General features: G+C 37.5%; 1 protein-coding gene across 1 annotated transcript in view; it reads right to left on the bottom strand.

The window, feature by feature from the left end:
- Window positions 1–1,025: 1,025 nt before the first annotated feature.
- The window catches only part of STT3B (STT3 oligosaccharyltransferase complex catalytic subunit B), a 52,446-nt gene continuing 26,249 nt past the window's right edge, over window positions 1,026–27,222 (bottom strand). The window contains exons 4-16 of the mRNA XM_071561135.1: window positions 26,739–26,804; window positions 23,147–23,246; window positions 18,591–18,689; window positions 17,185–17,331; window positions 13,768–13,816; window positions 12,001–12,155; window positions 10,396–10,607; window positions 10,111–10,298; window positions 9,458–9,629; window positions 6,865–7,038; window positions 5,818–5,931; window positions 4,622–4,834; window positions 1,026–2,661 (exon numbers count right to left, since the gene is read on the bottom strand). Coding sequence (XP_071417236.1) covers window positions 2,581–2,661; window positions 4,622–4,834; window positions 5,818–5,931; window positions 6,865–7,038; window positions 9,458–9,629; window positions 10,111–10,298; window positions 10,396–10,607; window positions 12,001–12,155; window positions 13,768–13,816; window positions 17,185–17,331; window positions 18,591–18,689; window positions 23,147–23,246; window positions 26,739–26,804 — 1,770 coding nt within the window. The 3' untranslated portion in view covers window positions 1,026–2,580. The remainder of the gene's footprint in view (window positions 2,662–4,621; window positions 4,835–5,817; window positions 5,932–6,864; window positions 7,039–9,457; window positions 9,630–10,110; window positions 10,299–10,395; window positions 10,608–12,000; window positions 12,156–13,767; window positions 13,817–17,184; window positions 17,332–18,590; window positions 18,690–23,146; window positions 23,247–26,738; window positions 26,805–27,222) is intronic.

The raw sequence follows: 27,222 nt of genomic DNA, 5'->3' as shown, positions 1-27,222 counted from the left end.
CTGTTTCAGTTCCTTAGCAACTCCAAACAGGTTTAAGTATTTTTTTTTACTTAGTATTTTACTCTTTTATGGCAAATTATGCTTCAAAATTTGACCTAGTAGAACAAAGGCTGTAGCTAAGGAAATAGACCATGGAGGTGTGTCTGAGGATGATGCAAGATGGTGGTTATCTTCGCTGGTGAAAGTGCTTTCAGTTCTCCCAGAGAACAGGTGGGAGTTCATTTACCTGAGTAGTTCTAGGATGCAGGTGTGCAAAAATTCCTGAGGAACCAAGGAAGGTGAGACAATGCCTGCCAGTTCTTCTTTGTACTGTTGTTTTCTAAGTGGCTGCCTCAATGACTTCTAATTTCATTTTAACTGCTGAAAATTGGCAGAAGTCTTGAAGTTGAGTTCAGAAAGCTCAGGTAAGTGGTAGGCTGGGATTGCTCTGGGTGGCTTAGATTCACTTATTTCTGATGTTAAAGAGAACACTGTCAGCTAAGGTGGAAAACAATCCGATGCACTGTAAGGATCCCTAAAGATGGGAGGACAATCTTGTATTTTTTTAAAACAGGGCTGAGTTACTGCTAAGCCACAGACTGACTGGCAGAATCTGCCCTGCTGCCTTCAGGTGTTCTTCCAAGTGTTAGATCCCTTATTTCTTAACCAGTGGTGATGGGGCAGGATCCAGATTTGCCTGGAAGCAGCAAGTTACTGGAAACTGTGCATCACATAATCCCCTCTTGTGCTGGTGGGTAAAGCAGCTGTAACAGTTGGAGCTTCTCAGATGCTGCAATACATGTGGTTGGGAAAGATGGCTGCTGTTCCCTGAAAATGCAGCAGCCACTGTAAATTCAGAACAGCAGAGGGACTACATTTGTCTTAAGAGGTTTAAGCTGGAGGGATGTTAAGGAGCTGCTGTGGCTTCATTGCAGCAGCTTCATGAGATCAGGAGATGGATTATGGAGTTCCAATAACTTAATTTATGACTAGGGCTATAAGCAACATGTTATCACAGTAATCACGACAAAACTGACACAACAGCCTTAACACAAAACTTGAATTAACTTTATTTTCCCCTACAGTCAACAACTGGTCTGCATTGAGCTTTAAAGCAACAAAATAAAATGAAATTTCCAAACGACAGGGGGCCAGAAATCCAGATTTAATTACTGTTGTGAAAATGTTGCAGCTGTAGAATTGGTCTGTATAAACCATCGGAGTCAAAAATGAGTTCGTAAATCAAAAAAATATTCTACACCTTGAGAAAGAAGTCAGCAGTAACATTCTCACAGAACACTGTAAATTTACATTTTCTTCATGAAAGGTACATACTATTCTGCATTTTACATCAAGTTATTGATGCAAGGTTTTTTTTCTATAAAAAGTTACAACCTGTGGCAGGAAAACAAACTGCAAAACCCTTTCATTTTAATTAAAGAAAATTTTCAAGTCTGTATAAAGTTCTATAGCTGGAAAGTGAACATGTTCAGTCTCCATTTATATTTTAGTGCATTTAATTGGACAGTTTTCACCACTTAAAAAAAAGTATAAAAGACAGACAAAGCAAATAGCACTACAGCAGGAATTTCTTCAATTGATGTAAGCACTCTAAATAAAAATGCAGAGAAACAGATATCCAGAAAAACTTCTACCCTCACAGGAAAGGCAGTGAGGGGGGAAGAGGTTTGCAAATCTTCTACCTCCAATAGCCACAGAAAAAGGGTTTTGTATACCTGTCAACCTTCTTTTCCCCAATAAACAGGCTATACTTGTTTTACCAATGTAAACATTCACCTAAAATAGATAAATTTCTGTTCTGAAGCACCAGCTGCTACACGGTGCTCAGTTGTATGTTACTATAGCATTCATTACTGTCGTTTCAGATCTTTCAGGAGGTTACAAATTTAGCCCTTGTATCTACGGTGTGCAAGATTTGCCTTGTCTACCTTGTGAATGGCAATGTAAGGCAGGAATACTGCAGTCCCCTGTAGAACAAAAGCAGCTGGTCCAATTAATCTGTCCTGTCACCTCTTGTGAAAACTGCAGCTTTGCTTCTTACACTCCAGCTCAAAACCAGCCTGCAGCAAGAGTAAAAGGACATTGAAAGAAACCATTGACAAATAATCATGGGAGTAACTTGTTTTGAAAGTTGAATTTGGGAGACCTCTGCCACCTCTTTCTTGTTGAAAAAGAGGCATTTTCAGATGTCACCATTCCAGTTTAGATACTGCTGCTATTCAGCTGAACAGTGTTCTCCAAAAAAGATTGACAAGTATGCATGTGCCAAGGACCAAATTACAGGGTTCTTTGGTAAAGTCAGTCCAAATTCTCAACATATTGGAAGGATAATATGTACCAATAAAAAAAATGCTGCTAGACTTGGATAGCAGCTCTATCTTGCTTCACATTACAAATCTAAAACAGCTGTTCTCAATAAGCCAATACTTTTAATCAGACATTGCCTGAAAATTTTATACAATAATCTGGACCAATGATGGTTCTGTACCCTCATGTTGCTGTGAAACATGATTTGAGCTAAAGGCAAAGACTGGTTATCTCAAGGACAACTGCTTCGTATTAGCAATCAGAACAGTGTATTTAAACTGTCTTCCTGTTGGGTCTCTTGCCTTTCTTTAAAATTAGTTTATTCTTAATGTAGCCACGCTTCCTTTTGGAGGTCTAAAAAGAAAAACAGAATAACATGTATTAGTTAATGATTTAGTCTTGACCGCAGTTTAACGTTGTGCATTTCAATTCCTGATCTTTAGATTGATTTTAAAGAGCTTAAATGCTAAGCCCTCAACTAGGCATTATCCAGTTATTATTTTTGATGCTGGCATTGTTAATTCCTGCCCACCAGTTGCTTTTGCACAAGATGCACTTTTGCAAGCCCCATCTACCAGATCTGTAGAACTGTTTTCAAAGCTTGTGCTGAGGCAGAATTAATAATTAACCAGCATCATAAAACTCTTAATATGCCCAAAGAGCACAGTTGGTGTAGAGTGTTTGTTTTGTTTGGCAATCCCTTTCTGCATATTTTGTACTATTTCGCTCGCTTAGAAGTTAGGTAGAAATATTTGCTCAAGGTATTTTTCAAAAGAAAAAAACCTGAATAATCCCATTTTAGTCTTCGGGGCTCTGCTGTTGCTTTGTAGGCTACTTAGCGTGTTTTAGACACTTTTTAAAGGTAGTAATGGGGGGAAGCATTAATGTTGGTCACAGGTTAAAATTAACTTCAAAGTTGTGTCCATAGTTAAGTGTGTGGCACGTACAATTGTCATTCAACATGACTGCCAGGAGGCAGCTCCCACACTTGCTGCACTGTACTGTGCTTACCAGCAGGCTCTATCATGTCAATTTAATTAAATTTTTTTAAAACAGTAACAACAACATTATTATAATATGTTGAGACAGATACAAACTAATACGTAAGACACATCATATCTCGGACCTTGAGCGATGTCATTCCTAACATGACAGGAGACAGACTGAACTTCCAGTAGGGAATCAACTGCTGAAAAACTGTGGCTACTTAACTAAGGAGCCCTCAGAATGCATTTAAGAAATCCTAGTTTAGATATTTGCCCTATGCCCTCCACTGGTTCTCTGATTTCTCTGGGAAGTAGAGCCTGTTTGTACTGCAAGAGTTGGTGATGGATCAGACATTGCATCAACTTGTATCATCTTCAGACAGAGAATCGACCCATCCATGGCTTAAGTGGGGTCAGTGCATCTATCATGGCTAAATGTAGCTTCGCTTGTCACTTAAGATCAAAAGTTAGTGTTAAATGGATGATAGACACAATAAAGCTTATAATTTCCTTTCAAGATAATGTCTAGCTTCAGTGGCAACTCCCAAATGCCTTATTTTATGTACTTCCATCCAATTAGAAAAATAAACATCTTGACATTTAACATCCTCTACTTAGAAAGAATATTCTTTACTTGTATTTCCATGACACAGTGTAAGTTTACTGCCTATACTGATCAAGTTTACTAGACCAGCTTCTGGAATTCCTTTTGCAACATCTATTTGAATATATAGAAAACAGATGTTGTGAAGGAGAGGACCGTAAGAGTCTCCCCAATGCCTCTGGTAACAGATCTTTCTTTACAGGCTGAAGTAGCAAAGCACAACAAATACTTTTAAAACCATGAAGATGACTTCAAACAGTAAGCAGACAGACACTAAAGTTCCATCAACAAAAGTTTCATATTTAATTTATTTCATACAAAATCGCCATTTTTAAACTTCTAGGCATCACTACTTTCAAACAACGTCAGAAAGCAACTTCCACATTATTAACTTAGTGAGCCAGTTACTGAAACATGAATTGATGTACTTTAGAGATTATACTTCCAGTTACATGAAGACTTAAGAGTTGTAACAGTCAGTGACACACTCTATTTCCAGTTAGCGTTCTGCCTAAAAAAAATCTAGCCTTGTGTCTTCACATGCTTTTAAGTTAAGCAGACAGTAAATTAACAATTATTACCAGCAGGCAGGTCTGATATTGGACACTAACATGAACAGTATCCGTAACATTCTGGCTAGTGGAAATACATAATTCACCAGCTATTTGATTCACTGTTAAAAATAAACTCCTGACCCCTTTCAGCTACTTCACTGGGAACCCACCTTCTTTGACAAATACTTCTGTTTCGGTACAATGTTGGTTACTCTAGGTTTATGATCCAATGTCTCTCTGTTGTCTAGTTGTTTGACCTTGTATATTCTAACAAGCCAGTGCTCTGAGGTAAAGGCTTCCTCCAGATGTTTAAATTTAATGTCTTTGTTGCCTATCTCTGCGTTGCGTGTACGATCGAATCCTGGGGGTGTCCGGAAATCCAGCTATAAAAATTAAAGTTGCATATTAGTTCGAGACAAAACCCAAAACACTGGTCACTGCAAACTGTGGAATTTCATATCACAAGGCCACAAGTCAAGGCACAACACTTTTCTTGCATTGGTTATTGCTACACAGAAAAATCTCTCAGATCCTTTTTACAATTAAGAAAGGGAAGAAATCATTCTGACTCCTACAGCTGTCACAGGACACAGCACTTAATGTCTCAAAAAATATGCCATGTCCGCATTCAGTGATGACACAATTCAAGGGACAGCTGGAGGTGTGGCAGCCTGCAGTGGCTTTTCAGCACAGTGCTCTCTCCTACAGTGCAGCAATTTACACTTTCATGGTTTTCCCTACAATCTGGAAATAGTTCACAATTATCAGTTAAATCTGACCCCCCCGTGTTACAAATGGGATCTGCTGAATGAAGGATTCCTGGGCTAACACAGCAGAAGGAAGAACCCCTGGTGACAGCAGCAAGGGAAAGAAAGGAAATTAAAAACCAGGTTTAGCTACATCCTGGTGCCTTATGCTTTCAAAGCAGGATGACAACTGCTGCCCTTACTACAGAAGGGTAGTGTTGTTTAATACAATGATGCGACTTGGATAGAAATCATGTAGTTTGTGACAGATACTAAATAGACAACAGTTCACTTGTGTGTTGCTATTACAAGAAGCAAGCTCTCCATAAGGTGACAGTTAATGCTTTTGTGAGCACACAGCACAGTGGAATCAAGATAACTCATCTGGGGCAATGTGAAGGACAGCAAAAAACTAAGTACAAGTGCAGGTGAGCAGCAGAAATGCTTTTTGCTAATGGTTATGTACAGCAGACCTTGCCTGGGTGTGTTTTAATTTGTAAAGCCCACTCTTACTGCTGATTCTTCCACTGCAATACTTAATCTAAGAGATAAAAAATACATCAAAGTAACATTTTTTCCTCACATTTCAAATACGATTCAGTAGAATTTGTGGCACTAACCTGCATCTCTCCAAATCTGTAATAGGACATTTTATACATGAGGCAGTTCAGCAAAGTTGGAGAACCTGCCTTGTCTACGCGGAATTCTCCCTGAGGGGTAAAGTAATCACTTTCCTTTAAAAAAAAGAAAGACAATACAGAGTCAATATAAACTGAAATATTAAGGTAATTTCTCCTTCCTTTCTCCACAAAAAAAACCCTGAGAACCTCAACTGACTTTTACAGTTTAAAAGCTGAATTAAGGCAACCTTAAAATGAAAATGATGGTGCTCATTAAAGGTGAAATAGTTACAAACTACCTGCTTGTCACCCAGCCCCCAATGGATCAGTCTCCTTAAATCCCTATTATCTTCCTGCTACAATTTCATCACTTCACAGTAAGTGGTGCTGGAAAACTGATCTCACACTGTAAAAGTTAGTTGGGCATCTATGAAAATGATTCTTCAGAAAGGTAAAAAGCACTGTATGGATAATATATTGACAACAGGTCTGCAGGGTTACCATAAATTTCATATGTGCACAGTGTTTAGACAAAGAATTTCTGCCATTTCCATCTCCAGTACAAGATGAAACTACACACATGGGCTACTCCCTTAAGCCTGTGCTCAATATCTGAAAGTTTTTGTTAGGCTTAAGAAAATATTACTACAGACTTCTGCAATCTGGGAGGTGTTTGAACAGCTTAAACTCTACACGAGTCAATATTAACACTTTCACTTGTCTCCTACTATTACAGAGTTTGAAGAAATTTGTAATGCTGACTATTTAAACAGTCTGAACACTCCTGATTTTTTTCAACTATGTGATGGTACACAGTGAGACACACACAAGAACTACAAAAGAGATCCTGTACTTTCAGTATCATGCAAAAAAAGCAAAGCTTTTGAGGTTACTGACCTACTGTTCTAGGAAAACAACTCAAGCACATTTTTCAAATAAAATTGCAATTAGTAGTAGGGATTTCTCTCCACTGTAATGAGCACTACCAGGAAAGTAGTAACATAAATAAAAGGTTAAAAAAAGAGGAAAAGTAGAGGTTCCACTTACCCGAATATCTTTAGGATGTTCTCCCTCTGCTATTCTCACCATCCACAAGAACTTATTAATATCATCACCAGAGTAGCCAATCACACCACCAAATATAATCAAAACATAATCCACATCCAGGCTTCTCATGATCTCGTATGCTGCCGACTCATTTGATGACATTGCCTTTCCCACCTGCATCATAGCAAAAATATCTTAAATATCTGCTTAGCTGCCTACTGAACAACTCCACTGATCAACAGGGACAGACCAAATCCCAGGAATCCTGTGCCATGTGCTCTAGGAGGACCCTGCTTGAGCTGGGAGGTTGGATCAGATGACCCACTGTGGTCCCTTCCAATCTGACCCATTCTGTGATTCTGTAATAAATACTTACCAACCAAGGCCAACATTTTCATTCTAGATAAAGAAAACCCATTGTGGATATTTAGAAACTCCAAAGTCCAACCTAAACTGAAATATTTTTTCCTCTGTAAGAAGAGTGTTGCCTGTTGAAATGAGTATTTTGAGTATAAAATGTAGCAACAAAGGTGTTTTCTTTTGTGGCATCTACAGATTTTTCAAGTCAGAGCTGTATTGACAAAACCTTTATGGCAGAAAATTCCTCATTACAAATTATTTTCAAAGCTTTAGACACAGCCTAAAGCAAATAAATTATTTAAACTGTCATTCCTTTTCTTTTTCTTTGAGCTCTGTCCTTCATTAATGAAACAGCTATGCAGCATTAGTCTCAGTAGCACACATGCACCCTTAGCATTGAATTCAAGGTAAATTTACAGAGAAAGTCTCAGAATAAAACTTTAAAAAGTTGTATCCAGCACCTCTTCCATCCTGATCACTTACCACACTTGAAAAATTCACTTTGGTCAGCAAGTGGCTTTCAGTTCAGTAGCTTTGTTTGCTACTGAAGCTCTTGTACTTAAAACATAATAATGTGTGGCTGTAGTGAAAGGGATTATTATACAACAGTAATAAGACTGCATCTGAATTGGTACCATTCAGCTAAGAGTGTAATTAGAGAATGCTAAGCTTTGGCTGCAAGCTGTCAAAAAGACCAAGAACCTCAGCTTCTTGGCCATTATCTTAATTAATGTGAGGTTATTTGGCAGATTTCCATCTCTGTGCAGGAGGAAATCATCTGGACAGATCTCCAGGGCATGCCTCATTTAGAGCACAAGTTCAGGTATTCGCCACGATGCACATTTTTATTGATGGGTCCCCCCTTATGGAGTGCTCATTCTGAAATGGAACTTGACAGCAGCAGCAGTTGTACTGGAGAGAATTCTTTACTGAAAACCATCATTGCTAATTGCTGCAATGTGAATGGTTATTGTGTTTAGGCAACACAGATGACCTCCATAGTCTCTCTATTCACATGATGACCCTTGTCCTGCAAGGATCTGTGGGTTTAGATACAGCATCTGCACCTCTACCTCTTGTAGAAGAGGGAGGCACATAGAGCTATCAGAACTGAATATCCATCAAAACACACTAATGCTTTCAGGACAGCAACCAAATTAGAAGTGCCTCAGAGTATACGGCAATGCTTGCTGACTGATATCAGACTGCTATTAGCACCAACAGTACAACTTCCCAAGTTTGCTTTTGGCTGATGTGACTTTCTGGCCCCTATCAAAAGCATGTACATGGGATTGCCCCCCTCCCCAGTACACATTTTCAGGACTCTGTAAGCTCAGAGCACAGCTTCATTAATCTGTTGCTGTTGTACACTGCTTTTAGGCAGATCTGTTCCAACTGCTGTACTCACTACTGACACAAGAAACTATCCTAATACATTCCTCAAGCCCTTCCTCCATTCTGTCCCATAGCAGGGCACTCTCGGAAGAAATGGGCACTGAGTGATGACTGATGTCATGCCAGAGTGAGGATGAGTCATTTCATAGCACCTGGTAAGGCTGCAACCCAGCTACAGTGTAGAGCAATCTCTGATTTCTGAAACAGTTGCCCAAGGTGGTGCCCCTGTAACCACAGGCAGTGCTAACACCCTGCCTTAAGCATGTGAATGTACAAAGCTGAAGCTTAGTCTTCAGGAGTGTAAGAAATTAAATGTGCAGATGTTTTTGTGTAACTGCAAATTTGAGAAGACAGAATTGCATCAAATCTGCTACACTTCCCTTGCTAGTCAAATTTTCTCTAATTTCCAAGATACCTGAAAATTTGTTAATTTGTGTGGTCAGTTTTCACATGCCATTCAAAATTCATTCAGCAATAATACTGTTGAACTGAAATGATCCCATTTTGGACAGGCCAGTAAAGGAGCAGTACCAGCTAAACTGCTGTAGCACTAATCCCAAGTGGAATGGTTACATTAGCTTTTGTTTATCCTCCCACAAAGAAAAGAATGGAAAATAAAGTGGAAGTCTTGGAAGTGCCAAGTAAACAAAGCTAAATCAATCCCTATACTCAAATTCTAATAAATGCAAAAACCATGTTCCTTCCACCTTTTTGTTTCTGACTCTATGGAACTTCTCCTTAATATCACACTATCTATCAAGAGACATTTACAAATTCATACTGGACTGCAACGGAAACGTTTTGGTGCTTCTACTCCATAGAAAACTATCACCCTTACCAGGGCAATGTGGCTGTTGTTCCAAGTATTGTTGTCAACCAAGGTTGTTCGGTTGGCCATTCCTGCTATTTGATAACCATAATCCCACCACGACATCACTCTGGCGTGCTCATCTGTGTTTTGTCTGAGCCAGTAATAGGCTTCTCTGAAGTCATCCAGGATATTTCGGGTGCTGGAAAACAGGTCATTTTCTTCTCATCAGTACAAATACTAGCAATAACTGCACCACAATAAATCTGGGCTTACAAAGAAGGGTTTTCTTACAACTTCAGCTCCCTCTGAGGGATTTCGTCACTAGCAGTTCAAGTTTGAACTCTCTGACAGCTGAATGGCCAGAAGCTGAACTGCTTCTAAAGATATGTCTAAGTGCATTTCCATTCAAACAAATTCTTAAACAAGTTTTCCAGGTGCTTTTTAAACCATCACCTTTATTGGCTTTGTGTAGAATTATTTTTATATATTTACATTAAGTTTTTCAGAAAACGTTGAAATCTTTTTGAAAATTAGAGTATTAAGGGTTTTTTATTCAAGTGACAATTCTGCCTTAATATAATAAGAAGTGATTTTAAAGAAAGTAAAGCATATTGCTCATGCAAAGGCAGTAGAAAGGCTTTTGCCCTTTAATCACTTTCAGACCCACAGACCCCACTTACCCGTCATGGTTATAGGAGGCCAGAACCACGCTGGGGCTGGAGTACGCATTGCTGGTTACCCAGGTACAGTGAACAGCAAACATCATCAACAACATCAGCATCAGCATAGTCACGATGTTTTTGATATTTGGACCCAGTCCTTCCTCTGCTTTTTCCTGTTCAGATACATGTTTCCTCACTTTGCCTGCCTAAACAAACACAAATTTATCTGTTATGGCAACTTTTATCACCCTTGACAATAGAATCCATGTTTCCTGACTTTTAGCTCTTGCTTCCTCCTCTCACCTTATCATACAGGTTGCCAGGGTTCCTTTTATCATCCTCATCACTGCTGTCCTCTATTGGTGGATTTTCCCTCTTCATATCATCACCCAAATAACGCTCAAAGACATTGGAGAAAGCGATTGCTGACAGCATACAGACCACTGGAGTCAAGGTGAGCATCAGTCGAACCATCACTCCAGCAAAGTAAACGGCGCTGATTGCATACAGAGCAACTGCAAAGAAACAAACCTACTGATGACATTTAGAAAATAATTCATTGACTGCACACGTACATGCTTCTCCATAAAACTACTTCTGGAAGTGAGTTGAGCATCTGTCTGTATAAAGGCTCGAGTGTGCATCTTGCATTTCATTGCTTTCTAATTTACAGATGTACAGTTGAATTAACATTTATGCCTGTTAAGTCTCAAACCCTTCCTGAGGTTCACCTTGACAACTGCTAACAATAACACAACCCCATTTTCATATTCATTAATAATGTGTCAGAATGTACATTATTAGTGATATTTAATATTACACGCCAAAAATACTACTAGAATAATAGGTAGCTTCATTTGATTAAAAAGGTCAAACAGACATGGACCAAACAAGTTACTGGAACTGAAAAAGGAAGTGTTACATTTTAATGCAAATATTAAATTTAACTTAAGCTAAAGATATCTGTGGACAAATTGGGGGCTTGTCTACATTATAATTCCATAAGATGAATAATATTATATTGTGAGCCCTATTATGAAGGATGTTTTCCTGAAGAATACTGTTTACACTCTGCCTCCCCCTAAACTCAAACCAAGATTTTCAGAATAATAAGGAGTATTCAGAACACTTTTCTTGGATGGACCCCCCCCCCCTCAAATAATGCTGTATACACTCATTAGGAACATCTCATAGTGGGTTCCTTGTGAGAGATTCCTTGTCTGCTACAGTTTAACAACATCCTCTTGTGAAAGATTTGCCACAGAAATCATCAAGGGACACTAATTTATCAGATTACATTACATAAGTATCTTTTGCTTTGTAGTGAGGCACTATGAGTCCTCATCCTCACTCAGAGGTGTCTCTCTGCTCTCTTAAATGGATGATGCAGCAGTAGGAAGCCGAAAGCAAGTTGCCCCACTGGTCTTCACAAGGATTCATTGTAAGCCACAGAGCACAGAATACTTCAGAGTCACTGGATTTAACCCAGCAAACATTCCCACTGCCCCACACACCTTTTAGGTAACGAGGCAGCTCTGTTAGTCTGGAGCTTCCTGTCCCTGTAAAAACCCAACACCTGAGTAATCTTCACTCCTCCATATGGGCTAAAACCCCAAAACACATCCTTACAAGCCTCATGGATAATCTCAGAAATCTGCGGCAGAACCGACCCACAGCGACACCTCATTCAACCCCACCTCTTGGAGCTGCACTCCATCACCATTTCAGCAACTCTGCTTTTTTATAAACAGTTTTAAATACCACTGGGTGCAGACACCTTTCAATAATCATCTTTAAATACATCACTTTTAAACATTTTTTAGAACAAGCCATAGATCAGCTTTGAGCAAACAAAACCAAAACAGAATCAAGTTGAAGGCAAAGTAATTTTAAAATATTTTCTCTTACCAAAGACTCTTTCATCATTGATGTTTTTGATACAGAACCACAGCCCTGCTGGGAAAGTACACACGAGAATATGCAGATCAAAAAAGAAGGAAACCCATGTTGTAGGCTGATGCTCAGACACAGAGGCAATGATCGGGATGTGAATTTTCGCATACCTTTTTTAAAAAAAATTCAGTTCAAATTATTTTGAAAAGATAAAATTATAAAAACTTGTAAACATTAGGAATTCTTAAATTCATTTCAAAGGAAGCATTTCAATTTAAATTGTCAAGTGCTCTATTCAGCAGAAATCTGATGAAACTCTTATACCAAAAAAACCCCCCAATCGTACTGTATCTAGGAAGCATTTGGTGTATGAAGTTATTTAAAACAACAATGTAAGGGATTATTTCTGTACTAATTAAGACAAGGGAAATTATGGATGTTTTGTTTGCTTATGGCTACATACAAAGCCAAATTCACCAAAATGAAAACACACAGCTATGGAAGCCCCATCATTACATTTTTGAAGAGTTAAGTCATACCTGACATAAAGTCTCCTAAATTTTCAACACTGTATTTCAAAAACTCTCCTCTACACAGAATACCTTCATTTTTCTTAGCAAGGGAAGTTACAGTATTAAATACCAGATCAGTTACTGATGCACCCACATTCTTTTAGATGCTGAAAAAATCAGGCCTTGTCTACACTTGGAAATACAGGTCACCTAAACAACCTGTCAAACACTCAGTGCAGACAAGGACAAAACTGTGCCCAGTGTTACAGACAGACACATATGGGCCTAATCTAGGGTGCTGCATGATTGAATGGTGTGGTATCAAACATATGTCCTTTTCTTCACCGAGATCTCATTTCCATTCAAAACTGCATCGTGTGTTTTAACACAGTATGTTTTTCTAATGTAGACAAGCCCTCAAAAGTTTAATGCTTTGTATGTACAGACCACTTCATTACAGGCAAAGAACAACATATAGATATTCTTCAAATAAATCTCACTCAGGCTTCTTTACTGACATCTGTTCTACTTTTACTACAGAGCTGGTACAGAACCCTGTATGAGCTGGACTTTGGAGCCTGAAAAAACCCTGAACTGCACAAAGTTTGAAGTTCTACCCCTGCTTTTAAACTACAAGAAAACCTACCAACTGAATTCCACCTTAAAATATTTACCCAAGAAAAATACTTTCCATTTTATTCCTATTCTCCTGGCTAGCTAAACAATCTAACATTGGATTTTAAAGGTTAACTAAAACAGAAGATTAACAAGATTTTTAACCTGTGAAAACACACATTTATAAACCAGAATTACTCAGAGGAGACATCTTTATCCATGAAACAGATGTATGAACATAATACAGAGGCAACATGCAAGATTATATGTGCAACATCTTTGTGATTTCATGCAATGTTGCACAATGAAAATAGTCTATGTTTAATGCCCTTAATAATTTTCAAATGTGGCCTCAAGTGTTGGTCCTGCTTTTAGTTATTTTATGCTGCCATACACAATACAGTTTCATATAGAAAAAACAAACCATTAGACATTCAAAGACTTTCAAAGAAGCAAGAAATTTAATAGACAAATTAGTGAAATAGTTGTAAAGATCATGAAACAGTTACTACAAATACTCTCTTTAGATAACGGATTAAAGCCCACGATATTCTCCTTTTCTAAAATACTAAATGGATTCAGGGATGAGGAGAGCAAATAATTATTAGTTTTCAGTAGAATGCTATTGATATCTAAATCTCGTATCCTTACTTACCCAGTGTCCCACAATGAATAAAACCTGCCACTCCAAGGAGCAATATAACCTGAAAAAGAGAATCCAGGGGGAAAAGTCTTTTGCTGTCTGGGTATTTAAATGCAATAATTTTTCTACTCCCTCAAGTTATAGCACAAAACCAAAGGAATTTCATTGAAATTGTGATATATGTGAACCAGGCCTACTGCATTAGGCAGGCTATAAAATCTACCAACCATGAAGCAAGATAGTTTTAGAACACATTTACAGGATCATCGTACTTGGCGAGTACAACCTGAGTATCAAGACGCGCACACCTCCAAAAGACAAAGCAATGCAATAATAAATATTTCTCAAAGAATGTGACAGATAGCAAACTCTACCCTGTAAAGGTATGTAAGAAAAAGAAACATAACTAATAAGAAAGTATTTTATTTTTCTGAAGCACCAGAGGAAACTGGGAATGATGCCTAAACATTAACACTTGATAAAATGCTGCTTTCTTATTATTTCTCCACTGAGGGACCTACATGTGGCATGGAACACAAAAACTGCTACCAGACATGCTAAGCTTTACATATTACTTTTTAAAGTGAGGTCTTTAGATACTTGAATATCATAAGATGAAAAAACACAGTGCCATTTCAGATGAAAGACAAAAATTATTAGTAAGATTCTTCCTAAATTTTATTTCCACTTCCCTTGCAACTGTTGCAGCTCCTTCTGAAGATAGATACAGACAAGGTAAAGTAAGAGAAGTTAAATCATAGAATATGCTGAGATGGAAGGGACCCATCAGAATCATCGAAGTCCAACTTCTGGTCCTGCATAAGACAGCCCCAAGAATCACACTACATGCCTGAGAGCATTTTCCAAACACTTCCTGAACTCAGAGGGCCTTGGTGCTGTGATCACTTCCACAGGGAGCCTGTTCCAGTGCCCAGCTACCCTTTGGCTTAAAAACCTTTTCCTGATACCCAAACTAAACCTCCCCTGACTCAGCTCCAGGCCATTCCTTTGAGTCCTGTCACCGGTGACAAGATTGAAGAGATCAGTACCTGCCCCTCTGCTTCCTCTTGTGAGAAAGTTGTAGACTGCAATTAGGTCTCCCCCCTCAGTCTCCTCTTCTCCAGGCTGAACAGACCAAGTGATCTCAGCCACTCGTCCTCATATGGCTTCCCCTCTAGAGCCTGCACCATGCTCGTGACCCTCCTTAACCCTAACCATAACCTGTCTTGTAGCTTAATATGTTTCTTATATTGTGGTGCCCAAAACTGCACACAATATTCAAGGTGAGGCTGCACCAGTACAAAGTAGAGTGCAACAATCACCTCCCTTGAGCAGCTGGTGATGCTGTGCCTGATGCTTCCCAGGACACAGGTGGCCCTCCTGGCTGCCAGGGAACTGCTGACCCATATCCAACATATCCTTTTATTTATTACCCAAATAAAAGTCTTTGTGCATGACTCAGAAAGTTTTCCCTCTATCTTGATACTTAAAACTAGTATAATTTGACTGGAGAGTTTAGTTTAGTATCTGGTTTGGACATTTAAATACTGTGATGTTCTGTGACAAGACATATTTTTTTCCCTTCAGTCTTCAGATGAAAAGCTTTCTCCCAATGCACTGCATGCAGATGAAGGAGATGCCAGCAGACAGGGAACTACTAGTTATGATCTTCTCTGGATGCATCCATGACAAGATCAGAGGGCATTCAACTGAGGGTGCTGAAAGAGATGGCCCATATGACAGCTGTCCACCATCTTCATCTGGGTGATAAGGGTGCCTGGAGATGGCTAATGCTACACCTCCGGCCAAGGCGAGGAGGTCTGTGTGGGAAGCTACAGGCCAGTAACCCAAGTTGCTGAAAAGATCAAGGAGCACAGCCCTCCTGAAATACATTTTTCCATGCTTTCTGAACCATCTTCCTCAATCCTCATTTGTAGCTGAAGCAGAATGGGCTGAACAAACGGACCATTTGACAGGCTGTAAACTGGCTGTCCTGATGAGCTCAAAGCAGTACTCTGTGGATCAGGATCCAGCTGCTGGCTAGTAAAAAATAAATACACTGCAGTGCTCAAAATGAACCAAACTAAATGGAAAAGAGCAGCTGACATGTCTTATGGAAGGCAAGACTTAAGTCCAAAACCTAAAGCCCCTTTTTCCAGTTGCTGCAGGGTTGATACACGATCCAGATGTGGGCACCCTTCTGCAAGAGGATTATTAAGAAAATAGAGAGGGATTAGAGTGCTGTGAAGTGGTCCGGAGTCCAGACTGCACAGCACATCGGAGGCTGAGGGAACAAGGCTTGTTCCAACTGATGAAGCAGTGATACTGACAGTGGATTTTAGAAGCTGAAATCAACACTTCCTAAGGAACTGCAACAGAATACATATTTTGCTTCACACTGAGATTAGAAGGTAAATTTTGTTTTGATATGCCAGTCAGAAAACTTTTGCTAAGGATGTGCCCATATGCACTGAAAAGCAAATCAACCATCAAGTTTTAGATGACTTTGAAATAGAGATACTAGGAATTCTTTTGGAATAATGGTATCATAGTTGAAAAAAATAAAACTGCTTTTAAATAGTCCAAAATGTTAAACGATACAAAAAAATTTATGCCACAAACATTCCTAAAAAGAAGTACACAAAAGAAGTCAGTTAAAATGAAAACAAGTTTTATCTCAGGGAAACATGGAGTTTTTAGTTTCTGTGGTTTTGTTTGGTTGATTTTTTTCCTTTTTCTTTCTTTACCCCTTTGTTTTCAAAATGAAACACTGACAAAGCAGAATGGTATGTGAGGTATAATATTAAGATCATGCCATTTAAATCAAGCAGAAGTCAATTTCTGCATGGGTAATGTATTTAGGTAGGAAAATAAGACTGCTTTTCTTCATCAGGGAAAGCAAGTATTGTATCAGGTCACCAAAGGAATGCCATGGAATCAGAAGGCTGCAGTGAGCTATCTGAGGATGGCAACCAAGCAAAGGCAAGCTTGTTCTTGTGAGATTAGGCAAAGATGTCTTGAAGACTGGAATTTGAACCACAGAATTAAAACAGAATTTACACATTAATTGCAGTCAGACAGGCATCAGACTCAAGTATTTCAGAAAGAAAGCCATTTGACCTTGACCTATCCAGACCAGATTAGCCATATGTACCTTCATAATACACTTTGGCTATAGTTCTGTTCCTCATCCCCTCTGACTTCTTACATCATTGTGTGCACTGTATATAAGCCCAAAATACTGGCATGATGCTACAACATTGTTTTTTGTCTGCAGCCCAGAAAGCACAAAGAATTCCAGCACAAAGAAACATACAGTAACACGAGCACTGTTTTGCCGTGGCATTGCCAGCAACTACTTTAGGCTAAACCAAACGTTGACGACCAGGTTTACCTGCTCTGAAGGTAAACTAGTTTCACATTATTTACCTGTGTATGTCAAATAGATGACACTCAGGAATACAGTACCAGCAGCTAGTGACACACCCAGGAAGAACAAAGTCTGAAATTCTTGCTTTGTTAATCTGTCTCTCAGATACTGCAAAAATGCGTACGCCTGCAACAGTGCAAAAACACCTAAAGAGAGAGGAAAGTTCTTGTTTAAACACTCAAAAGCAGTAACAGCTGTTAAAACAACTGACATACTTTGGCTATATTTGAATCAGAAAAATAAACATAAGGTACACCCTAACACCTAGAAACCAGTACAAAATCACCTTCTGACAAATAGCCTTTAATACTTAATAGGGATGACAATTTCTTGCAAAGACAAACCTCCAATGAGAGAAAACATTCCACACCCTCAAAAGGCTGTTCTAACATTAAACCCAGAACTTGGACACTGTTTTCTGTTATCATTAATTTCAATATATATAATCAGATCAATCCAGTGCTGGGTCCATTCAAATGTGCAAATTCACTTGTAGCTGATAGAAGAATAAAATAAAGTCAGCTGAATGATCTTTCTTCAATAAGCAACAAATTTAAGGTGCATAATGAAATTCACTAGTTCTGAACTCCTAGAGAAAGACACAAATTCTATTCACTAAATAAATAAAATTCTTCAGAAACAAAATGTGGTTTGATAATTTTTTCTTCCTCTATTATACTCAGATTGTCAAAAAAGCATCAAATTTAAAAGTATTTCTAATTTAAATTTTAATGATATTCCAATCACTGTCCCAAATGCATTTTGATAAGTGACTACACATAAGAAAAAACCCAGAGGAGTTGAATAAACTAAACTGTATCACACAAACAGTGCATGCAGTTAAACTCGGTGTTAGCAGAGGTTATCGCTGTCAAGAAATCAAGATGTCTGACTGTCAACAACTACTGAAAAATCAACATAAAGAAATTTAAAAAAACCCCAAACGATATTGAAATCAGTTATTTAAAAGTCAGCCTTCTGATTAATAATTTAAGTAATTTGTATGTAACCCATGTTGAAAAACTACAGAAGACTATCAACTCTAAAACCAAATTGCTCAGTAAAAACTGTGTGTTACTAGTGAGGAATGTTTCAATTGTTCAATGCTTGAAGGCAACATCGTATTGCAAAACAGGAGAGATTATCAATGTGTAAAGTAAGTGCTTGTCAAAATGCTAATTGATCCAGAGTTATGGAGGCATTTTACCTCCATTAGCTCACACAAAAAGAGAATAATGTGTCAATTAGAAAGAAAACTTCCCTACAGACACTAAATTGTGCATCTTTTACAATTTGGGTTGTTAGTATGTGTTCTTTCTAATATGAGGAAGGAAACAAAGCCACAAGGCTTTGAGGTTTTCTTGTGCTAAGCTGCCTCTTGGAAGCACAAGCTGAATTTTCTTACCTGCAGCTGCCATGTGTTCACTTGTCCTAATGGGCTGAAATCCCACAAAAGGTATTTGCATCGATAATATTAACCCCACAATGTAGAAAGTGCTATATGCTAGGAAAGAAAAACGTGAGGAGAGGGGGAGAAACATGGGAACAAAATTAATACATGTTTCAAAAAGCACTGATTCCATAAGTAAGGTCCATGTTTCCCCCTAACTTCAGTGACACTGAAACAGAACTGTATCATTCTAAATAATTTGGCCATCCTAATTACTTTTTTCCTTCTCGGACTAGAATAAACTTGTCTATTGTATCCATTCAGATGAAGTGCCAGAGTACTATTGCACTTAATTGCACAGTTCTCACTCTTAGGGAAATAAACCATCTACGTAAGATGTTCCAGCTTGGAAATACTTTTCCTCTTCCCATCCTGTTTTTGAGGGTCATGGATGGGGAAAGAATTTTCTCAGACAAGTGACAAAAGCAGCGTTCTATATGAGGAGAAATTGAAGGGACCAAACCTTAAAAAAGCAAAACATTTAAGAATCTACTACCTATTTAGAAAATGCAAAGAGGTACACTTGTTTTTTTTAACACATGAGTAGAGGGATGCCAAGAAACTGAAAACGTAATAGAACTAAAAATTAATATTAAGCTTATATATTGATAGATCTGTATCAACCATGGGGGTTTATAACCCTGCAGAAAGTAGGGACAAGAACATAATTAATATTAACATTAGTATTAAACCCATGAATTATTACTACATATGCACTAACAATCATACACTTTATTTTGAAAGAGGTTTCGGTCCTCGGTATTACAGGGTGAAGAGGAGACAGGAGAAGATAAAAATACCAACTCTGAACAGCCATGAGTCTGACTGTGTTTGAAGTAACCAGCCAACCTGAAGTCCAAACGGTTCTGTTCCTTCAGTGGCAAACAGCAACAATACACCTTCCACATCTTTAAATGCTCTTACAAATCCTAAACAACTGTCTCTGTTACGGCCTGGATCTTACTAAGAGATCCCTGTTCTCACATAATCCTTTGCTAACGTCCATGAGATCAGTTCTGGGGAGAGCATCCTTGACCAGTGGTATCATTTCCACAGCACCTGTGTGGTCTCTCTGAGGGATCATGAGGGATCACGGTCCCCAAGTACTGTACATGTTCCAGAACAGTCAGAAGTGACAGTGATGATACTTCCAAGCACTTGGTGTACTCTTTCAAGCATCTGTATTGCACGACTTGGCCCAGCTATTGATCTATGCCCTCTTATGTCACTGAAATACCGTTTTCCTGTAGGAAGCTCAATTTTTGAAGAGTTCATTACAACATAAATCATTTAGTGTACCAAGCAACTGTTACAACACTGCCATCCTGTGGAAATTCAATGATTGGCATAAATCACTACATTCCACATTTGTTAGACCACTTAAGTCATCATTTCTAAGTCCAGTCCTGTAACTGCTTTACTTTCTATATGCTTGGCCCACCCCACCCCAATCCCTTACTCCCATTTCTTACAAAGACCTGGTATTGAAAAAAAAAAAATTTACACAATAACACAATTTTTCTAGGAACTTAGAAACATCAAGATGAAACATCATCACAAACTTTCTGTGTTCCTTTATAGTCTACTGTTTGGACAATCTTCACAAGAATAAATTAATTTTGATTCCTGCAAGCTGTTCTCATGGCTGTAACTTTGACCAAGTCCAGAACAAAAACATTCTGACCTACTGTGGGTTAACTAATTTTACAAAAAATTTAAGTTGCCATATACCACAAACACAGGAAAGACCTACGGAAAAGCTTCTCCAGAGAATATGATCATATACTTGCCCATATACTTATACTTTCAATGAATGGTTTACAATCACTAGAAATAGCCACTCAATCTGAAGTTTTAGAATACTGAAGTAGTGGATGCAAAATGCCTGTTGACTGTTTGAATGATAAATTCCAAGACAAAGAACAAGGAGTTACTGAAATTAAGTTATACATTCTGGAAAATGCTCAAGTGTTTTCTTAATAAATATTCTGGTAAGTATAGAGAGCTTAAAAAATTGTAAGGAAAAAAATCAAATTGAATTGAAAATTACCAAGTCTTTTAAGTGTGCAAGCATGACTTAAGGAAAAACCAAGTAAAATAACAGAAAATAGTATTAATGGTTGCTGTATTTGTATAAAGAGATTATTCACTTTTACAAGTACTGCTAATATATTGGAATTGTAAGCACTTGTTTGTCATGATTAAACCAGTAGAATCTGAATGAAAGGCACTGACCACTGTCAAGATGAAAATATAAAAGAACAGCTTGAGCTTTCAAATGTTGGTGGCATTATCACCACTGATGCCAAGTGGGTCAGGAGCGATCTGGCTGATAAAACCATCTGCCTCCAAGTCCTAAAATATTTCTAATTTGGCAAACCCTTCACATTCTGGGAAATTTTTATTCTGAATTAAATGGTTCTGAATTACACTCCGAAGCATATCAGATCATGTCCCATTAACCTTTTCTTTGGTGTATGAAAAACATACCAGGAAAACATAATTATTTTTTAAAACTTGGTGCTGCCAAATATTGTTCTCTGCATTTATGTTACTATGTTTGATTAAATGTAAAACAGCCTCTGCAAAATGACTCATGCTAGTCTAAAATAAACTTCAGTGATTGATCTAGAGATTAAAACACCCAAAATTCCCAATAATAGTAAAATGGATGCAGATTTTAGTAGCTACTGTCAGCTGATAATATTTCACAAAAGTTTCAGCTGTACATTAATAGTTTTTTAAGAATTATGGGACTGCTGCAGGCACACTAACAATTGCATTTCACAGGAACTCCCCAAAATATCTTCATTCTCCCTGTTTCAATGAGCTTTTTTAAACTCTTCTCCCTATCTGAATAGCTTGGAAATGAGGCACTCTTGAATTTTCTCTCAGAAGTCCTTGAACATTCTTACCTCTTTTAAAATATCTTCTTGTTAAACAAACCTAGAAATTACACAGCAATGTGAGTTGCACAGACTTTTCTACAGTTTCCCATGGAAGCTTAAATGAAGCAGCAGTTGCAACAAACAGCAGAGCAACGATCACATTCTCCTTCTGACAACTCCACGGCAATAGATATCCCTCACTGCTGAGGGGCAGTAACATCTCAAAACACTGTAGCTGTTTGCAAAACAAACATCTGCCAAAACCTTTAATTCATATGAACCTGCAGTGCTGTTTTCCCAGAGTTCAAAGATTAGTTCTTTGAAAGCTGAAAAAGCAAGAGTACTTATTCTTCATTATTTCTGGCCACCACATTGCTTCAGGATTTTTTAATTAATTGATTTAATTTTCTCTTGCGTAACTTACAGAAATTGGAAAATGAAAATATTCAATAAAACAATTAAAAAAGTAAAATGAGATAAATTACTTTCCCCTTAAGTTATGAAGAAGTAGTTAATGAAGAAGTTAACTAATACAGACATTAAAAATTAAAAATTGGTTAGAGCTTTCTTTCCTTTTTTTTTAATTGTAATTGAGAACTCTCAATTACATAAATAGGATAACAAAGAAATATGAATCCAACATTTATAGTTTTGGTAACAAAAATTCAAAACTAGACTTGAATAAAGTGCATAATTATTGAAGCATATAAGGCTCCATCTATACATGTACATAAAGTAATTTCTTCAGCAGGCACTAAAAATGGCATTAAAATAATTAAAAATAAAAAGATAAAGCAGTATTAAAATGAGTAACAAAAATACATTTACAAATATGAAATGCCTTGTGATTGCACTTCAGCTCACATTATGTTCTCAAAAAACCTACTGTAAAAGCTGGAAGATCTTTTAATGTGAAGCCAAGTTACAAACCTGTGAATACCTGAATTGCTTATTATTTCAATCACACACCTATATCATGGCCCACTGATTTTATTGGCAAAAAGTCTGTTAAAACAGTTTATAGAGTATTTAAATGTCAGGCAAATCAATTAAAAAGTTAATATCCTAAAATCTCTATTCACACATTCCTTAAACTAGAAGGAAGGCTGACAAATCCAGTAAGATGTTAAGGATTCACATGGAGTGGACAGATTCTACTGTCTGCTCCTGGTCTTGGTTACATAAAACGTACATGGCTGCTTAAAATTTCCTATGTATTTTACTATATTTTGTCATAATTTCTGCTGCACAACTTTTAAAAATAGCAATTGTTTTGCATACTAGGAAAATAAAAAAAAAAGAAACACTATTAAAGGCATATACGTAATTACTATTTAAAATATATTTAAAGAATTCTTCTACAGCAAACCACCCAATTTTGTTTCCTACGCCCTAGAATGGAGAAAATTAATTAGGGGTTACATATACAAAATTTTAGAAGTGTATGCTTTAACTCCTTATTTCCATGTTGTAGAAAATAACTGTCATGAGTAATCAAATTAAGAAAGTTCAATCTAATATGCAATTATTTAATACCCACTTGATACAAAATACTTCAGTACAATTAATGTCATATCTCATGTTTAAGCATTTGACAATGAATGTTCAATGAACAAAACTTACCAATGTAGACCCTCCTGCTGTATCTCTGCATCAGCAACAGAACAAACACATGCAGTGGAATAAGATTGATGATGAAAACATAACCACCCCATGCAGAGACCTACGGCAAATGGAACAGGAAATCAGATGTGAAATTATCTGCAAATTCTTAGGACAGCCAATGCTGGATTTATTTATACCTTCTGATGGTCTAACAAGAAAATACAAATCCCCTCTAGACAAGCAGTCAGCATTACTAGTAATACCACCAGAATCCTTCTCAATATTTATTATCAAAGAAAAACTAACCACAATAAAACCCCCTACATCAAAGTCTTTTGAAATGGGCTGATGGATTGTCAAGGTCATCCTTCCTGGATCTCCTCCTTATGGCCTAATCTGGTCATACTTGCAAACAAGAATGGGCTGCTGGGGCATTTCCCCCATGGTGAAGGCTGCAGCTCAAAGCGGCAGCAGGATCCCTAGAGCCACAAGCTGCACTTTGATCATACTGGTGGGTCCCTTTCAACTCAGGATATTCTATGATCCCATGAAGGATCCAAAATTTTCTTTTGACATACAAATTTAATGCCATGCTCTGCACTCTGCTGAGGACAGGGAACACCATCTCGGGGCAGAGAAGAGAAAGGGAACAAGGTACACCTTCAGGAGCAGAACTCCTGGAGCAGAGCAACCAATGCAGGTTGCAGTGTAAGGAAAGAAAAAAAGGAGCGTGAAGATGCACACAAAAGTGGGACTGAGCCCTGTGGAATGATACACAACAATATCATGGATACTGCAAATCTGTGGCAATAAGAGCCCTTGATAAGGACTGCTATGGTGTACTTCGAACTGAAACACTACAATGTTACTAACACATCACTGATTGCTGGTTTAGATAAGGATTTAATGAGCTATTATTACAATGTGTTATCTGAATTTCTAACATATTTAGAAGGGTTAACGTTGACTAGACAATCTTTTAATACATGTCCTCTTGTTAAATTACAGGCCAGACTTTTCCCATATGCACCCTATCCTAGATCTTCATTTTTAGAATGCAGCAGTTAATGTGGTTTTCACTTAAATTGTATTTTAAGGTTTAGATTCATTTTTTAAAGCCCTAGAACCCCAAAAGAAACCCAAATCAGTATGTTCTGTAAAAGAGAGTCTAAAATAAGGATGAGGCCAAGTATCACTGTTTTCTGACACTCATACTACAAACCCCAGCATTTCAAAATTTGGGGTAACCCATTCAGACAGTGTGAAAACAAGTAGAAATCATGTAAGTTTTTTAAAAACTCATTTCAGATTATCACAATCCTATTGCCAAATCAGTAGCATGAAGTACCATGATTTACACAGGCAAATTTATTTAATGGGAGAAAACATGAAGACATGTAAGACAGACTAGAGCAAGTACAAATGTCCAGTTAGAACACCGTTATATTTAGGGAAAGGTTTGAATAAAGGAGGTGGCAAACAGCTTGTACGGATCAGAAACCTGCAATCTCTAATTACCAAAAATATTAAACAAAATCTAAGCACTGAAGATTATACTGAATGGGATGCATTTTGGAACTTTTCCAACAAAACTGAAGCATCCTGATAGACTGGCAGAGTGGAAACGCTATTTCGGCTACAAGGATTGCTTCAATGTACAGCTTTGTTTTATTTTACCTCCTTGTCATGAAAAGCTGTATGAAGCAGAAGCTGTTGAGGTAAAATAAATGGTAAAAATAAAATTCTAAGGAAAAAACCCCTATATTGAATGCAATTATATGAGTCAAATTACCACAGTGATTTAGGTATATATTTTAAGCAGATTCAGTGATCAAGAAAGATGTCACAGTTCAGACAATATCCATTCACCTTTCAAGAAACTGTTCCCCAAACTTCCCATGCAAGAATTGACTCTTACACCCTCAAAACTGTGATTTAACTTCTAACTTACACTGAAAACAACTAATTCCATCAGAGAAAGACGAATTATTACTACATAACATATTGTAGAATTATATTTTGTTCTAAAAATTTACCCAAATAAAATGTCTAGAAGGGCATCTAAAACTGCTTTCCAGAGGGAAATACAATATATGGAAAGCCATCACCTACTTGGGATGAATCTTAACCTTTCATGCTCTGATAGCACTTGAAAGGCAAGTACAAAAACTCACTTTTACATTCAAGGACTGAATGTCATGATGACATTGATTCCTTAAGTTCTTTCATCATGCACACACTAGAGGACATCCTCTCCCTCTCACACAGTCCCACAGACCACGACAGTAAGAACCTGTTACTGTGTGATTTTTCAGCAGTAGAATTGTGAAAATATTTGTTATCTGTATGTTTATGAAGAGCAATTTTAGAAAAATCTTGCCAATACTCTGGCGCTACATAAAAAAGACTGCAGCATATAAATATAACAATTCAAGAACTTCCTTGCCTGCTTTTATGCTGCACTGAAGCACATTCCAAACCTACAGGATCTTTTCACTGTAATGCTGTATCAACAGCAAAGCTGTGTATAAAGAAGTGGCTGTTTATTTAATGACTTGGCCAAAAGGAGGAGAAATAGGGGATGAAATAAATGTTGCCCTACCAAGAAATAGCTATCCTATCCTCTTTGGTGACAAACACAGAGCTGTTATTTCCTATTAACAGCAAAAGTCTCCCAGGAAACCAAATGCACATTAAAGCTAGAGGAAACTAGCCAGCATCCAGACCAGGTTTGAATTAACCCTGTACTTTGAGGCACATAAAACAGTCCAAAAGTTCCTTTTTCTTGCAAACCTAGTTACCTGATAGTAGAAAAGCAGTATTTGAGACCTCTACCTTAACTGTCACCAAGCAGTTAGTCTGACGATCCACCACTGGCTACTTTAACGATAATTTATTTTCATACAGGCACATAAAAAAAGGGGGAAAAGAACCTTTGACTGATTCATACAAGAAAATTCTTCAAGTCTAAGGTTGCAGAAGATGGAGGAAGGGGAAAACTAATTCCCTCCATTTTTCCATTAGTTTTATCTTCTCAGTTTTACTACTGTTTTTCCCCTCTGTTAGCCCTTAGGAACATCCCTGCAACAGCCTTCGTTTTCACAGATCAAGAATGAAAAGGTTATTTATGATCATTTATTATGACATTGAAATCATTCTCTCTGGTGGTAAGCTTTATGGCATAATTATACCCAAAGAAATAGTTTTCAAAGTTATAAAAATGCAACTTTGTCCTTATATTCCAAATATTCTGTTATTTCACTTCAGTAATAATGACACACAGACACATGAATATTAAAATTATACCTTAACTTACATGTACTCAAATAAAAATCCAGCTGAATCAGACTACCTATTCACAGCATAGGAAACATTTGTAAGTTTTTATACTTCACTATTATTCAAAAAATTGCTTTATATTTATTGAAATATTATCAATTTATTTATCATGGCTTTTAGTCATTTATTTAAGGTTTTAATAGCAATATGAAGCAACAATTTTATATTATGGCTCCAATAAAGGCTAAAATACCCTTCTGTTATTTGTCAATATATGGATTATGTAAGCCCTACTCAAATAGTTTAGCTGTTATATATATAAAAGCCTTACCATGTAAAAGTAGGATAGGCAGCAGCAGATTGTCCAAAAGACTGACCCAGTTTTCACAGACTTCACCTGGAAAAACACCCAAGTATTTACGAATGACAAACACTGGACAATACTCCAAAATTCTGTTTCAAAACAACTGTACAGAGAACTTCTTTAACCTGCATCAAGTTATATTTCTGTGCTTCTGAATCGATGTCCATAAAATCATGACACAAATGCAATGCTTTCACACACAAAGAGCTTGAATCTATTTCTCCAACAAAAGCAGAGGCAGCACACAACCCAAACTCCCTGTTTCATGATCTGATGTAGAAAGGTAGTTGCAAGGCCTCTGCTACTTCCTCTGAGACACTGGACCACTTCAGAATTCTAAGTGTTGACTAGCCATGCCTTACTGTGGCTCGTATCTGACCCAGCTCTGCAATTACAGATGTAAGACCAATTCCGTATTTTGCAAAACTCGCTCAATGAGAGCATCCAGATA

Source organism: Pithys albifrons, chromosome 7 (genome assembly GCF_047495875.1).
Source record: "Pithys albifrons albifrons isolate INPA30051 chromosome 7, PitAlb_v1, whole genome shotgun sequence".
In the NCBI taxonomy this organism is placed as follows: domain Eukaryota; kingdom Metazoa; phylum Chordata; class Aves; order Passeriformes; family Thamnophilidae; genus Pithys; species Pithys albifrons.
Note: the sequence above shows the minus strand (reverse complement) of the source record. Positions and strands in the feature narration are given on the sequence as shown.